The sequence below is a fragment of the Vanacampus margaritifer genome, chromosome 20, assembly GCF_051991255.1.
Source record: "Vanacampus margaritifer isolate UIUO_Vmar chromosome 20, RoL_Vmar_1.0, whole genome shotgun sequence".
Classification (NCBI taxonomy): domain Eukaryota; kingdom Metazoa; phylum Chordata; class Actinopteri; order Syngnathiformes; family Syngnathidae; genus Vanacampus; species Vanacampus margaritifer.
This window is the reverse complement of record NC_135451.1, coordinates 14903506-14919250: the sequence shown is the minus strand read 5'-3', so window position 1 is coordinate 14919250 and position 15745 is coordinate 14903506. Positions and strand designations below refer to the sequence as shown.

Sequence of the window (15745 nt, the reverse complement as noted above, 5' to 3'; positions counted from 1 at the left end):
CATTATTTAATTAATTAATACCAAGAATGCAGCAAGACTGGCGTCATTTATTGAAAGACTGTACGTGTGATTTTTTTCATTGCCCTTTCTGTCATTTATTTTAAATGGAAATGCCCTATGTTGTTGTTTGTTTGAAAGTACTCATTATGTGGATTTTGAAAATTATTTAAATGGGATTGTAGCTAAAACAACAACAAAAACAAAAGGCATAACAGGACTACAAGACGCTCATTGATGATATCATTAATCAGCGACGGACCCGACACGCGAGGAACGTTATCCGTACAGTACTCTTCTCTACTCACTGGATGCACAAACAATCGTTTGTCGATATTTTTTAACGGTTCGAGGGAACTCCGTTATTAAACATATGTAAATATTTTTTGCTGAACGATTGTGGAGTCAACGTTTTTATTTGATTTAAGTTTTTGACCGTACCTGCAAATTGCATCAGCCGCAGTGAAAGGACCCCGTTGAATTATTGTTAAGGTAAAGTCAATATGTTAGTTTCTGCCACAATGTACTTTTAATATTATTATTCTAAAAACAATCTAAAGTTGAATGGCTGACACATGATTATAGCAAAAGGAATAAAATGTATTAAATGACTCAATTCAGGCATTGTCTTCGGCTACCCTTATCCTCTTCCTTTTCCTTTCAAGATGGCGGGCGACGAGTCGGGCACAACGCTTGGTCAGCCTCATTTGGCCAAACAAGACCTCAGTACTTTGGTAAGCGCTGCTTAAATACCGCTGACATCTTCGTGGATTTACGTCCAAGATTTTAGCCGCCTTTTGTCAAAAAAATAGCTATAATAGAAGTCTTGTTTGTTGCCCACTAAGATACCGCTGCGCCTCTGCCAACCGCCCGGCACACGACGGCTTGCTAGTTAGCTGTTGGGATCCTAATCAAGCTCGAACCAGATTTTATTTACGCTCTTAATACACAATTTTCATGGATGAATACTGCATTCTAAGCACTATTAATTAATTAATGAATGCCACGCGGCTAATTTTAATAATAATTATAGATTTTATTTGTAACGCATTTTACATTTATAAAATCTCAAAGTGCAAATTTTACACCGTAAACAATAATATAATGTACTTGCTATTAATAGTCACTGTCCACATAGCTGAGTCAACTGACGAGTCTGTTTCAACTGATGGTGTGTTGATGTCTGCAGGATGTGTCCAAGCTGACCACTCTGTCCCCCGAGATCATCAGCAGACAAGCCACCATCAACATCGGTACATGCATCCAATGAATGCCGTTGAAAGGCGCCGTTCGCCGCGACCAACCAAGTTCTCTTATTTTGACTCGCAGGCACCATCGGCCATGTGGCGCACGGGAAATCCACGGTGGTAAAAGCCATCTCGGGCGTTCACACCGTCCGCTTCAAAAATGAGCTGGAGAGGAACATTACCATTAAGCTCGGCTACGCTAACGCCAAGGTATGCTCGGCGTCGAAACGCCGCTTCCCGACGCTGATCCCTAACCGCCGTCGTGCTGTCTGTCACTTTTAAGATCTACATGCTCGACGACCCCAGCTGTCCTCGGCCTGAGTGCTATCGCTCGTGCGGAAGCAGCACCCCTGATGAGTTCCCCACAGACATCCCCGGCACTAAAGGCGACTTCAAACTCGTCAGGTGAGACGCACTTGACTGGAATGAGTTTTATTATGACCAATCGGAGGACGGAAAAATGTTGATGGCACCAATGAGGGCAAATTTAAAATACTAATATGGGCAGATTAGGTTGATATGGCAACACACAGAGGATGACATCTGATTGGACCAAAAATACAACAACCCCTAAATATGAATTGTTCTCTCGTAGACACGTGTCCTTCGTGGACTGTCCCGGTCACGACATTTTGATGGCCACCATGTTGAACGGAGCCGCCGTGATGGACGCCGCCCTCCTCCTCATCGGTGAGTCATCTGGTCCGCGCCCCGGCACCGTGACGCCGGTGACCAGCGAGTAACCATTTGGGTCCTCCCAGCGGGCAACGAGTCGTGTCCGCAGCCGCAGACGTCGGAGCATCTGGCCGCCATCGAGATCATGAAGCTGAAGCACATCCTCATCCTGCAGAACAAGATCGACCTGGTGAAGGAGAGCCAGGCCAAAGAGCAGTACGAGCAGATTCTGAGCTTCGTACAGGGTGAGAGCGGACGCAAATCCAACATTTGGGGGTTTTCCTGAATGGAGTGGAGGAAAATAATAACGTCCACGTTGACCACACGTCTCCTCTGATTGACAGGCACGGTGGCCGAGGGCGCGCCCATCATTCCCATCTCTGCTCAGCTCAAGTACAACATCGAGGTGGTGTGCGAATACATCGTCAATAAGATCCCCATACCTGTGCGGGATTTCTCCTCAGAGCCCAGACTCATTGGTAAGAAAGGCGCGGGAAGGAACCTCAGCGCTGGCTTTTTTTTTTTTTTGACCGTAGTGTTGGGCGATGAATCAAATACATATTTTTTAGAAGCCTAAAATATACGCCCTATTTTAACATTAAGCGTCTAATTGATGCCCTCCCCTAGTCATCAGATCATTTGACGTCAACAAACCCGGCTGCGAAGTCGACGACCTGAAAGGCGGCGTGGCGGGAGGCAGTATCCTCAAGGGCGTCCTCAAGGTGAGACACTCGAGGCCAGCCCCCCCCCCCAAAAAAAAAAAAAAAAGTCTTGTGATGCGAGCGTAACGGTCCGTCTTGGCGTCTCCAGGTGGGCCAGGAGATCGAGGTGCGGCCGGGCATCGTGTCCAAGGACCACGAAGGGAAGCTGATGTGCAAACCAATCTTCTCCAAGATCGTCTCGCTGTTCGCCGAACACAACGACCTCCAGTACGCCGCGCCCGGAGGCCTTATCGGTGCGTATTTACGGTTCGGCATTCGCAAAGTCAACCATTTGCCGATTTATTTTTTTTATATATCTGTCCACTAATAACCTTGGTACAGGTGTGGGCACCAAGATCGACCCGACGCTGTGCCGAGCCGACCGCATGGTGGGTCAGGTGCTGGGCGCCGTTGGGGAGCTGCCGGAGATCTTCACTGAGCTGGAGATCTCTTACTTCCTGCTCAGGAGGCTGCTGGGCGTGCGCACAGAGGGCGACAAAAAGGCCGCCAAGGTGAGCGCATTGCGTCATGCAGCCATGTTTGTTTTTTCCCCGCTGTTTGAAAACGGCGATTGATGCTAAAGGTTAACATGTCAATGGTGTTCTGCATTATTTATTAGCATTAAGCTAAGCGGACTCTCCTAAAAACCCTCGCAGGTCCAGAAGTTGTCGAAGAACGAAGTGCTGATGGTGAACATTGGCTCGCTGTCGACGGGCGGCCGTGTTAGCGCCGTCAAAGCCGATCTGGCCAAGATTGTCCTCACCAACCCCGTCTGCACCGAAGTCGGGGAGAAGATCGCCCTGAGTCGACGTGTGGAAAAACATTGGCGGTAAGGACCGGACTTAAAGCTACCACGTTTATTCCATGTCATCTTAAGGCTAGTAAGACAATTCACTGCACTTAGAACTACGTAAGGCAAAATTGCACTATACTTTGATACACATCTTGTTTGTCCTCGTACTGTCATCTGATTGGCCGCTTTTTCCACCACAGTCTGATTGGCTGGGGGCAGATCAGGAGGGGCGTGACAATCACACCCACTGTGGACGACGACTGAGAGGAGACGTTCGGGCCGTTACCGTTAGCAACGTTCTGATCAGGCGCCGCCAGACGTCACACTTGTTTTTTCCTTCCCCCTCGTCGTTCTTTTTCCGCCAAAAGGACAAACGGGAAAGACTCCAACATCCTTGGGACTGGTTTAAACATCCTCCACTGACTGCGCTTCAGTGTAGCTTGCGTTCATTTTCTCTTATCCAATAAACAGCGTTTGGAACTAACTTTTTTTTGTTGCATCTCATTGAAGATCATGCAAGTAGAAACTATAGGCTCAATGTTACACATCAGCCCAGTTGTTTTGTACTAGTTGAATATTTTGTGTGGTTAGTAATGCAGTGATATTAATAAATCCTGGATTGTATCAATACTTAAAAGGCATATATTATTTATCCTGTACAAAAAAGATTAATTCCAGCATTTTACTGAATCACAGTAGTAGTGGAAGCGTGACTATTACGCTGCCTCCTGGTGGCCAGGGCAGGCATGTCATGATGCAGTGTTTAATTCTTTGCATTCAATTGGTTATTGTACCGTTTTAAAAAGGTACAATATTACGAAGTGCTATTTTTCCTTACGAAAGACAAACTTTTACATATTTAAAAATTGACTTCCAATGTAAAAGCAGAAATTCTCTTATTTCACAATATGGAAAGGTCCATAAGAATAAAGGGAACAATGAGAAAATGGCACTCTGGCTTGTGTGTTTTTTTTTTTTAATTGAACAAAGATGAGGAAAACTGTCTGTGAGGAACAAAATGATGCTAGATTGTCCTTTTAGTAGAACTAAAATCAGGGAATTAGAACATAAAATGTCCATGTTGCGTTTTGTAATAAACATAAAATGACAAAGCACATTCAACAATTCTGTTGAAATTAAAAGTTTCTCATGGATGCGGCGTGAGTGTTCTTTTGCTTCTCGAGGTAAATAAGCAGTAAAGGTCATTGTTGACTTAAAAGGTAACTACTATTTTTCAAAGGATGTAGGTTTACATACAATATTTATGACTGGTTTATTCAATATGGTTCGGGTCAAAATGACCCAGGAACCCAGTCCTGAGAAATTATATCAGTAGGGTTCAATCAATCATAGCGTGCGTTTGAATACTTGCCTCTAGATTTTCAAATGCCGCAATTTGACAATAAGCGGTGTGTTAAACATGCCCCGGGTCAATTTGACCCAGGGCACGTTTCACACATCAGTTATGGACAAATAGGAACAGAACTGTCGTAAACCAACAATCCTTTGTATTGAAACCGTCTTTGTTGGTGACAAGGCTCGTGTTCCGACATCGTTTTGACGCAGCGGCAGTGCAAAACGTGGAGGCGGAGTCACGGGGGAGGGGTGGAAGTGCGGGAGTGTTTTTCACCGCTACGAGAGAGCCTCCCAGTCGTCGTCGGAGACGTCGTCGATGGGCACGGCGCGCGTGTTGCTGGCGCGGATGCTGCTGATGTGCGTGGACGCCAGCAGGCCGGCGATGCCCGTCAGACTCACGCCGGTGCCGTCCAGGTTCACCTGAGTTAGACGCATGTGCGCCAGGAACTTCACGCCTGGGGGAGAGGGGGGGGTGGGTGGGGGCCTTACGATATGACGTTTACGGCGCGTTAAAATAGACCAAGTGGGTGGGGCTTACCGTTATCCGTGATTCTGGTGCGGCTGAGATTCAACTTGAGCAGCTGAGGGCAGCGGATGAGACCTCGCCTCACTACGTTGTCACCCACCTGGGTGCTGGCCAAACCCAACACCTGCAACAGTCCGGGAAAACAAATTTAAAAAATTATTATTATTTTTTTTTTTTTAGCAAAATAGATGGAGAGATTAAGATGCCTGGAGGTGCGGCAGGCAGGTGATGAGCGCAGCCACTCCTCGGCTGCTGACTGCCGTCCGGTCCAGGCACAGCTCCTGCAGCTCCAGCAGGGGGCGCAAGGAGGGGAGTCCAGTGTCTGTCACTTGAGTGTTGCTCAGCGACAGCTTCTTTAACCTTACAAACACACACAGTAGATATCTTTTTACCAACTATGGAACCCTGTGAGACATATAAAAAAGGACATATGAGTGTACCTTGTCATAGCACAGAGATGCTGAACTCCCTGGTCCGTGACTTGCGTGTAATCCGTCAGGTCGAGCTCCGCCAGCAGCCGCAGCCGCGACAGGAAGGCCAGGCCGGCGTCCGTGACCGAGTGGCGTCCCGGGAGCGTCAGGTGAGTCAAAGCCAGTCCTGCCGAGAGACAAACCGCATTTAGTGACGGGCAGTGTAAAGTCTTCATGGTCAGTAAAAGGAGGCTGCCGCTAACCCGAGACGATCTGCAGGGCGCGGTCGCCGTCCGACACTCGCACCCCCGCCAGGCTGAGGGACGAGAGTGACGGGTGGGTGCTCAGCTGCGCCAGCGAGGCCTCCGTCACGGCCGTGCCGTCCAGGTTGAGCGTCTGCAGGCCCGGCAGCTCGGACAGCGCGGACACGTCAGATACCTGGACACACGATGATGTCACAACAGTTTGGTCAGTGACCCAAACAAACATGGCGGCGTCATGAGTCTGATTTTTATACGTTCACAAAATGGTGGTAGGCTACAATCATAAAATCTTTAAGAAGTTTAACACTAGGTTATAATTGTTGAGACATCTGTGCTGGTTACATTAGTCTGTCTTTGAAGTTTTGTATTGTGTGTTAGCATTGAGCTAGCGGACTCTTGTAAGACAAAATTAATGTGCATAACTCTTCGTTTAGCCCAACATCAATGCTAGTTTTGTTAGCCCATCTGTCACATTTTGTACTGTTTTAGCTTTAAGATAGCCGACTTAGTGGCTTAGTTAAATAAAAGTGTAATTATCTTTGTTTTACATGTTACAAGTTCAGCTCGGGCTCAAATAAAACATTTTTTTTTCAAAGGTTTATAATTAGCCCAAAATCAATGCTAGTTTTGTTAGCCTGTCTATCACATTTTGCACTGTTAGCTTAAAGCTAGCAGACTGGCTTAGTTAAATAAAAGTGTAAAAATCTTTGTTTTACTTTTTTTTTTTTTTTAGTTCAGCTTGTGCTCAAATACAATTTTTTTTGTTTCTTTTAAAGGTTTATAATTTGCCCCAAATCAATGCTAGTTTTGTTAGCCCGTCTATCACATTTTGTACAGTTTTAGCTTTAAGATAGCAGACTTAGTGGCTTAGTTAAATAAAAGTGTAATTATCTTTGTTTTAAATGTTACAAGTTCAGCTCGAGCTCAAATAATTTTTTTCCCCCCCAAAGGTTTATAAGTAGCCCAAAATCAATGCTAGTTTTGTTAGCCTGTCTATCACATTTTGCACAGTTAGCTTAAAGCTAGCAGACTGGCTTAGTTAAATAAAAGTGTAAAAATCTTTGTTTTACTTTTTTTTTTTTTTAGTTCAGCTTGTGCTCAAATACAATTTTTTTGTTTCTTTTAAAGGTTTATAATTTGCCCCAAATCAGTGCTAGTTTTGTTAGCCCGTCTATCACATTTTGTATTGTGTGTTAGCATTAGGCTAGCAGACTTTCATAAGACAAAGTAAATGTGGTTTGGTTAAATACACATTGTGTATTTAACCAAGTGTATGTTTTGTTTAGTTTGTGTTTGAACAAGTTATGTAAAGGTTTATAATTAGCTCAACGTGGATGCTAGTTTTGTTAGCATTCTGCATTGTGTATTAGCAATAAACTAGCAAACTTGATGTACATGTCGCCTAATTGTCTTTGTATTACATTTAATGTAAATGCCAACTGGGGGTGCACTCCAAATTCACGTTTAAAAGAAACCCAGCGTCATCTTGTTGTGATTGTGGCGCACTACCTTGGTCTGCTTGATGCTGAGCATCCGCAGCTGCGGCGCGCACGCCGGCAACGCGGCCAGCGTGGCCTCGCTGACCGCCGTCTGGTTGAGGCTGAGCTGCGAGAGGCACGGCGGCGCCGAGTGCAGGTAAAGCGTCACTCCCGCGTCCGTCACTTTGGTCTGGTCCAGCGACAGGAAGCACAAGCTTTTGAGACCTGGAAACAAAAGCAGATTACGCTCGTACCGCACGTACTACACGGGGGACATTGCGCAAACCTTTTAATCCTTTTAACATGAGTGCGTGTGGAAGGTGCTTGTAACCTGTGATGTATTGCAGACAAGAGTCGGTCAATTTGCTACAGGACGCCAAGTTGAGGTACTGCAGTTTAACCAGACTGGACAGAATTGACAGGCCAGAATCTGCATGAAAACACATTTCCATATGTAGAGTTAAGAGTTATAATTTTTCAAACTTCAGACGCAAGGCTACGGAGGACCAAAGCTGGCAAAATTCAAAATAAATAAATGCACTAAAAGTGAAAATAAAAATAGATATAAAATAATAGAAACGGAAATAAAAACATACACATATATATATATATATATATATATATATATATATATATAATTTTGAATTATATTTTTAGTAGTTTTTATTTTCACTTTGTCATTTATTTATTTATTTAGTCATTTATTTATTTTTAATTTTTGGCATTTTAGTCCATACTGCCAGGACGAAACGTTATTCAAATGAGGGGGCGGTCCTAAGCGCGTCTCGCCGGCTTGCATTGGAGAGCTCCAGCAATGGACAATGCGAGACTTCCTTTTTCGCCGAGCCACTCACTCACTCGACCAATGAAAGGCCGTTTGCAACGGGCGGAGTCCTACCCAAGACACGCTTAGGGCCGCCTCCTCATTTGAATAACATTTCGTCCTGGCAGAATGGACCAAAATACCAAAATATATTTTTTTTTAAATAAATGACTAAATAAATAAATAAATGACAAAAGTGAAAATAAAAACAAAAAATAAATATATAATAAAAAAATTAAATACAAATGTTTTGATTTATGTATATATATTTTTTTGTTTTTATTTATATTTATATTTATTTTGGGGGATTTAATTTTCAAATCATATTTTTTTTATTATATCTGTTTTTATTTTTGCTTTTAGTCATTTATTCATTTTTTATTTTGGCAGTTTTGGACCTCCGTACAAGGCGGAGTACTTTGTACCCGTGATGAGCGGCGAGTTGACCAGGCTGAGGTGCTTGAGCGCGGTGAAGGCGCGCAGCTGGCGCAGCAGCTCGTTGGTGGAGTACGGGTAGCAGTTGAGGACAAACTTCTGCAGCGGGCAGCCGAAGAACAGCTCCAGGTTGCGTGGGCGCAGCAGACGCTCCTGGGCCATGTGGCTCAGCAGAAGCTCCGCCAGCTCGGGCGTCAGGCCGGCCAGGCTGCTGCTGTACTGCATGCTGGGAGCTGACGCCATGTAGACAGAAAAATAACAGCTCTTCCGACAAATGCATTTGTCAATACACATGATGTAAAGCATGCCAAGGCGCTCACCCGTCATGAGGTGGACGGTGGCGCGCGTGGCCAAGGCACAGAGCGTGGGGACGCTTGGGGTCTTGAAGGACCTCTTGGGGGGGAGCGGCTGTCCCTGGGCGGCGTGGCCGGGGTCCTCGCGCCGCGCCGCCCGCTGCAGACGCTCCACGGCGGCCAGTCCGGCGGCGCCGGGAGCCGCTCGGCCCTCCGCGTCCTCCGGCTCGTGCGCCGCCGGCTCCTCCTCCGGGGCCTCCCTGAGTCGATTGCCCTGCTCGGGCCAGCGGTGCCTGGGCTCGAAGCCTCCGCCGCGGTTCCTGTTCTCGGGGAAGAACGGAAGCTGGGGCATACCTGGCAAAACACACACACACACATTCCATTAGGACAAATAATGACTGAAAGCCAATCAATTAACTTTTTGACTGCCAAAAACGTTAAATAACGTTTAGTAAAATCCTATAGAGGAGTGCCAAAGATGTTAAAAGACGTTTGTTTCAAAACTGAGGTGAAACTAACCATTTTCTATTGTTGATTACTCAAAAACGGAATAAGGTAGAAACAAACTTTTTTTTTCTGATGAAAGATGAGAGTCCAATCTTTCATTTGGTAGAATGTGTGTTTCCATAGTCCAAACACATAATTTTCTGTGGACCTTGAAAGATCAGTCAAAAGATCAGTCAAAATGCTTAAATCGGCTGGCACCCACGGCATCCCTTTTCTGAAAACGTCTGGCAGTCAAAGAGTTTTAATTCATTGATCAATCCACCTTGAAGTGCGGTCTAGCTTTCTGTTGTTACATCATAAGCGCACGTTTTAAAAGACACACACGTTGTGGGGAAAATGTTACACTGTGAAATGTTCTCATCACCGTTAAGCAAATGTGGCGCTTCTCCCTCCTCTCCTTCTCCTTCGTCCTCTTCCTGTTCCAATTGTACGTCCGCAGCTTCCTCCTCGGGATTGCCGGGAACCAACTTTTGGCCTCGCCCTGTGTAGTAACCATGCGATCATGACGTTGTAGTTATGATGCGTCACTGGGCTATTACTGTACACATAAATGTGACCTACGATGACATCGATTTTATTGCAGTTTAAATGCACTGTATGTCATCATTACACAGCCCTTTTTTGCGACAATTAGCGCAAAGTTCATGAACTTGAACTCAATTGGTGACAAACTGCAAACAGAGTTGGCAACAGATGTCATCGTAAACGCGTTCCTTTGTGGTAAAATGAAATAGCTTATTTGAGGTAAGGGGTTTATTTTACAAAAACGTAGTTAGTGGTTTCCTAAGCGTTCATTTACAGGTACGTACTAATTGCTTCATGGGGGCGGGGATTGTTTATTGGTTATTGGCGTCTCGAGAGATGGGAATAAAGGTTGTATTTTCAAACACTTTTTTTTTCCTAGGGCGGCTGGCTCACTTGAGGTGAGGCATTTATTTAAAAACACTGATTATTGGTTTCCTGAAGAAGGGGGGAATCGAACATTTAGTTACAGGCGCTTGTCAATTGTTTTCGAGGGGGGTCATTTATTTGAGGACAGGCATTTATTTACAGCTACATGTTTCCTGTGGGTGGAAAAGGAGGCGCTTCATTAAGCTCAGGCATTGACTGGTTAATTGTTTACGTAGGGAGAGAAAAGAGGCATCTATTTAAGGTGTGGCCTTTACTTAGGGAGAGTTGATAACTGATTTTAACTCTTTGACTGCCAAAAACGTTAAATAACGTTTAGTAAAACCCTATGGATGAGTGCCAAAGACGTTAAAAGACGTTTTTTTCAAAACAGAGGTGAAACTACCCATTTTCTATTGTTGATTACTGAAAAACGGAATAAGGTAGAAACAAACTTTTTTTTTGATGAAAGATGAGAGTCCAATCTTTCATTTGGTAGTACGTGTGTTTCCATAGTCCAAACACATAATTTTCTGTGGACCTTGAAAGATCAGTCAAAAATGCTTAAATCGGCTGGCACCCACGGCATCCCTTTTCTGAAAACGTCTGGCAGTCAAAGAGTTAAAGGGAAGGATATAAAGTGTTGAAAGTTTTTTGTTTTTTTTTAATACATGACAAATGTGATTAAATGAGGTTTGGTTCAAAATGGTAGAACAAAAGTAGCACACGCTAACGTGTTAATTATACGCCTTATCCTGAATTACGATTCGGGATCAAAAGTTACTACTTGCCCCAAAAGTGAGAGGGTCCATGCAGAGGAGATCCTCCAGGGATCCCCGCGAGACTGGCGGCCTCTTCCCACACGTGATTGGGTAGCAGAGGGGGCACGACAAAGTCCGGTCCTCCCGCCCTCTCCTGGACAGTGACCTGAGGAGCGGGAAGGGCCTGCCGCTCGGGTACGACTGCGGCCGGCTTGGCAGGGCCGGCCGGGTCCTGGGGGGTTTCCGGGGGGGTGGTCTGAATACAAAGGGCGGCGTTGGGCGTGAGCCCGAGGGAGCGCAACGAGCAGGCCAGCTCGGCCTCCCCGAAACGTTTCCGTGGGAACCCCTGGAGGAGAGAGAAGGTGGGGAGGGAGGGGTGACGTCCTGTGATGTGCTCCACAACGCTGCGCAGCGGCGCGTCAGCCGGAAAGCGTTCGCGCATGGACTCACCGGACGGCAGCCGGATCTGCAGCAAGGCCACAGACGAAACAGCTTAAATTCGACATCCCGCATCGGTACAACCGCGGCGCCTTTACAACCTCACCATGAGGATACAGTTGTTATCCACATTAGTCTGAACCTTCCCTCCCACAGTTTGCCCTTGACTCCCATTGGACGTAGATGCCACCTCTGCCACAGCGCCAGACTGGCTGCTCTTCTTCTCCTGTAAGGTCCTCCGATCATCGGCGATGCGCTTTAGCACCAATTCTCGCTCCTAGAATGAAGACAAAACAAGTATAAGATGATGTCCGTAAATCAAGTTTTCACAGCACAAAAAAGGTCGAAACCACACCATTTCGGTACCTGTTTCTTTTGCCGGCGCTCCGCCCTCGCCTCCTGAGCAACGCGTTGCCTCTGCTGCTCCTCAAAGTCGCTTTTGTCCTGTTTAATACGCGACTCGACGGCTGGCAGCTCTCGGGACGGGGAGGACGACTTCTGCGCCGGCCTCAGCACTAATGAGCCACTTGCTGTGACAACATGAAAATTAAGAGCATTTAGTAAGACGTTTGCTCAAAGTTGGGAAGTGCTACTTGTGTTTAGGGGTAGTTGGACGTCATACCTGGACAGTCAGCAGCAGATGTGTACGATTCAGATGCGCTGGTCGACTCTTTAGGAGGGTTGAAAGCCGCAAAAGCCGTTTCCGCTGGCCCTGTCGGCTGCTTGATCAAACTGTGTCGTGGATGCTGATGACCCTGTAGGAGCCTATTGAAAAAAAAAAATAGGTGGCCATTTTGTAAACTGAGTTGGGGGTTGGGGAGCATTTATGAGACACGTGGATGCACTCACCACTCGGCCGCATCCATCACAGAGAAATGGCCGGCCTGCACAGCCGCCTGGATCTGCTCCGGTGTGAAGCCCATTTCGCCAAGCGTGTGGAATAGCTCCCCAATTGTCTGCAAGACAGTCACAAAGTACACAAAATAATGAGCATGACAAGTTTTTGGTGGCCATCTCTGCCTAATATCAGACCAGTACTTGTTAGAAAATCTCTGACACCATTAAAGTTGTTACGTGAGCAGCGTTGCATTGAGTTAGTTTTGTTTTTGCTGCAATTACAGTATTACTAATTGTTGCTGGGGTGGCACCATATCAGAAACAGTTGGAAGCACTGCTAAAATCGTCCCAAAACAAAAACGGGAAGCTTTGTGAATGGCGGATTCTCTCCTAATGCAAATGAGTTGAATGATTTTGATGATTTTCAAACAGGTAAATAACAGTTATTCGGTAACTAAGCACGAAAGCATCATAAAAGTCTCCGCCTCAATTTGAGACAACATTTTTCGGACTGGTCACCAGACTATAAGAGGTGCTGGTTGAAGAATCCAACAGAACGTGCATTGGTGTCATACATACTTTTTTAACCTGCTTTAACCTGTATCTGTTGCTCTTAATTTCAATGACACTATTTTAACCATCTGTCGAAACCATGCATTAATACAGAAAAAAATCCCTTTAAAACTGTACGATTCGAAGTAATATAAAACTATCCGTCGAGCTAAATGTGATAATTTGTGACGCCTGCCTATCACAGCCGTTAGCATAACAACTAGCTTAGCCGCCGAGGCTAACTAGCGAGCTAATATGCCCTCAGCGCAGCTCGACGTGACCTTTACAGCACTCGGCAAGTCATTCAAAGCTTACCGGGGAGCCCGAAGAACTCATATCCGCCTTAGGGTCCCGCTGGCCTGCAATTAAAACGCTGAAGTGGAATTTAACGGCAACTTTGTGGGACTTCCTACATCGGATGCTTTGCTATTTAAATCCCAGCCGGCTATGCTAGCAGGCACGAGTCATGCGTCCTGCCCCCTTTGATTGACAGCAGGACAACAACAACACACCAGCCAGAGGATTCTGAACGAACACGAATTTGTCTTTAATCTTTCCTCAATGTACACGAGTTTCTCTTTAATCAGCAACGGTTATCAGTCACTTTGATCGGCCACACTGGCTTTTTGACGTAATGATTTACTTTTTTATTTATTTATTTTTTTTAATCGAGTTGAGTCACTCATTTTGCAGCAATCAACCGCAGAAATCAGTCGGAAGCAAACCGTGACAAATATGTCCCCAGGGGCAATCTCGCATTATTCACCATGAAGAACAAGAATTCTTATTCACAGAATATTAAAATATCAAAGCCAATTTAAGTTTAAATACAGGTAGCATGTGCGTGTATAAATTGAGTGGTTGAGCACATCTGCCTCACAGTTCTGAGATTCTTGGTTCGAATCCTTCCTGTGTGGAGTTTAGTTTAGTGTTGTCTCTGGGTATTTTAGCTCCCACGCAAATTCAAACTTTAACTGAAGACTCCCAAGATGTGCCTGGGTGATTGGCTGGCCGTGCACTTTTCTGGGGTGAGCCGTGTTTCACGCCAAAGGTCAAGTTAGGTCAGTCAGTATTGGGCTCACTTTTGCGGAACACGAAATAATCACCGCCCAAGCACTGTTCAGTACCTTTTTCCTGTACACAATGGTACTCTATTTTAAAGTTGGTTATTATGGTGGCACTTATGTAGAGAGCTCAGTATTTACTTGGTGTAAAGGTTTTGAGAACAATGACTCTAAATTGTTTATAGGTGCACGTGAGTGTGAATAGTTGTTTGTCTATATGAGTCTTGTGACAGGTGAGGTCATCGGCCACTATTGGAAATGGCTGGATGGATGATATTGGGAAGTCAAATCTGGAATTAGATGTATAATATGTGGACAAACAAAATGAGGTTTAACTTATTTTAACAGGTTATTATTTTCAAAACCCACTCCAGCTAGAATCCACATCCAGCTATCCCTTGGTGATATTTAATAAGGTTTTCTATTTTTAAAATTGAAGGTCGTGGCATCATCATCCTAACGGAATGGGCCCCGCCCCTCTGCACAGCTTCTCGTCGGAGTTGCATTCACGCATGCGCAGAAAATATACAACCTTGAGACGCCGGCTATAAATTGCCTGAAGCCACCAAAGCGCAACCGGAATGTGCAATATTAATTTCGAAATAAAGATAGTAGTTAGAAAGCAATGGTTCTATAACTCTCCAGTGTTGTTTATGTGGGGTACTTGTTAATTCATATTAAAATATTGACGTGTAATATAGAGGTTCAGGTTATTTTGTAAAATAAACATTTGAGCACACTCGTGTGGCGGCTTTATTTTTTTAACAACTGACCGGAAGTAACGTACATTTTATATCGCTTGTCTGACACCGGTTGAGAGCAAGTCATCCAGCCAGCCAGAAAGCGAGAGTTTGAGGTGAGTACCAACAGGTATCGCCGTGGAAATAAGGCACAATTTCTTTGTCATTTAAGCTTTATTAGACAGTTTTACGATGACTTTCAGCTGCGGTTAAGTTGAACACCGTGGTTGTGTGTAGGGGTGTTGTTTCCACCCCCTCCCCACATTGCAAGTGGACCTGCGTTGACAGTTGGCTGCACTAGAAACACACGCTCACATGTTGAGTGAGTTCGCTTTTGTTTCTCGGCTTATTATTAACAAAAGCTTGGAAATGTGTTCCCACTTGGAATTCTCTTATGGTTTGAGACAGGTGGATAAAAAAAGAGAAAAAAAGAATATCGAAGGGTAGGGGTAGATTGGAGTGTCTATTAAGCTAGCAGCCCCCCTCGAAATGTGATTGCTAATGTTAGTGTTGTGTGTTAGCATCAATTTATTGATTAATAATAATAATAATAATGGGGTTTTTACATTTGTGTGATTAAAGGAGGTAAGAACATGTCAAGACCATAAGGGATGTGTGTTGCTCATTTATTTATTGTTAATTGGTGCATAAACTATAAGCCCCCTACAATATTACAAATTACATTTCATTAGTTAATAGCTTGTGTCAGGCAGGACGAAGTCATTTTTTTAATGTAATATTTACTACTTTTATAGGCAATAACTACAAGGCGTGGCATGTAATCAAAGGAAGCACAAATGTTAAGGGAATCGGAAAAAAACAGGAATAACAAATAAAGTAACTTTTCATGCCAGTGATGTGTAGTGAAATTCAGATTAATTAACGGCTAACCTTGTGGAGATGCAGTCAATGATTGAGACGAAGGTGAGTTTGTGTGTCTCGTTTTACTCTCCACACAAAA

At 44.8% G+C, this 15745-nt stretch overlaps 3 protein-coding genes across 5 annotated transcripts in view; 2 read left to right on the top strand and 1 right to left on the bottom strand.

Moving 5' to 3' along the window:
• Positions 1-239: 239 nt before the first annotated feature.
• On the top strand, positions 240-4365 carry eif2s3 (eukaryotic translation initiation factor 2, subunit 3 gamma). The gene is made up of 13 exons (XM_077554515.1): positions 240-489; positions 663-731; positions 1187-1250; positions 1327-1454; positions 1528-1649; positions 1840-1934; positions 2006-2164; positions 2264-2398; positions 2547-2641; positions 2730-2874; positions 2963-3132; positions 3277-3449; positions 3614-4365. Exons 2-13 carry the CDS (start codon positions 663-665, stop codon positions 3675-3677), a joined length of 1419 nt encoding a protein of 472 aa, XP_077410641.1. The 5' UTR covers positions 240-489; the 3' UTR covers positions 3678-4365.
• Positions 4366-13510, bottom strand: LOC144040368 (uncharacterized). 2 transcript variants are annotated; one of them, XM_077554512.1, is made up of 16 exons: positions 13296-13510; positions 12441-12547; positions 12214-12356; positions 11958-12121; positions 11698-11868; positions 11184-11619; positions 9869-9985; positions 9025-9351; positions 8695-8937; positions 7778-7876; positions 7478-7671; positions 5969-6143; positions 5736-5892; positions 5502-5655; positions 5308-5419; positions 4367-5224 (listed from the first exon to the last, which is right to left on the bottom strand). In XM_077554512.1, the coding sequence occupies exons 1-16, from the start codon at positions 13314-13316 to the stop codon at positions 5046-5048; spliced, it is 2799 nt and encodes a 932-aa protein (XP_077410638.1). In that variant the 5' UTR covers positions 13317-13510; the 3' UTR covers positions 4367-5045. The 2 variants fall into 2 exon arrangements, with proteins under 2 accessions (XP_077410640.1, XP_077410638.1); XM_077554514.1 differs by lacking the exons at positions 11958-12121; positions 12214-12356; positions 12441-12547; positions 13296-13510 and having other exon boundaries at positions 4366-5224; positions 11184-11499; positions 11604-11820.
• A 1325-nt stretch (positions 13511-14835) lies between these two features.
• Positions 14836-15745, top strand: part of slc4a2b (solute carrier family 4 member 2b) — a 35158-nt gene continuing 34248 nt past the window's right edge. For both annotated transcript variants that reach the window (XM_077554136.1, XM_077554133.1), the window contains exon 1: positions 14836-14900. The gene's annotated coding sequence lies outside the window, so the exon portion shown is untranslated. The remainder of the gene's footprint in view (positions 14901-15745) is intronic.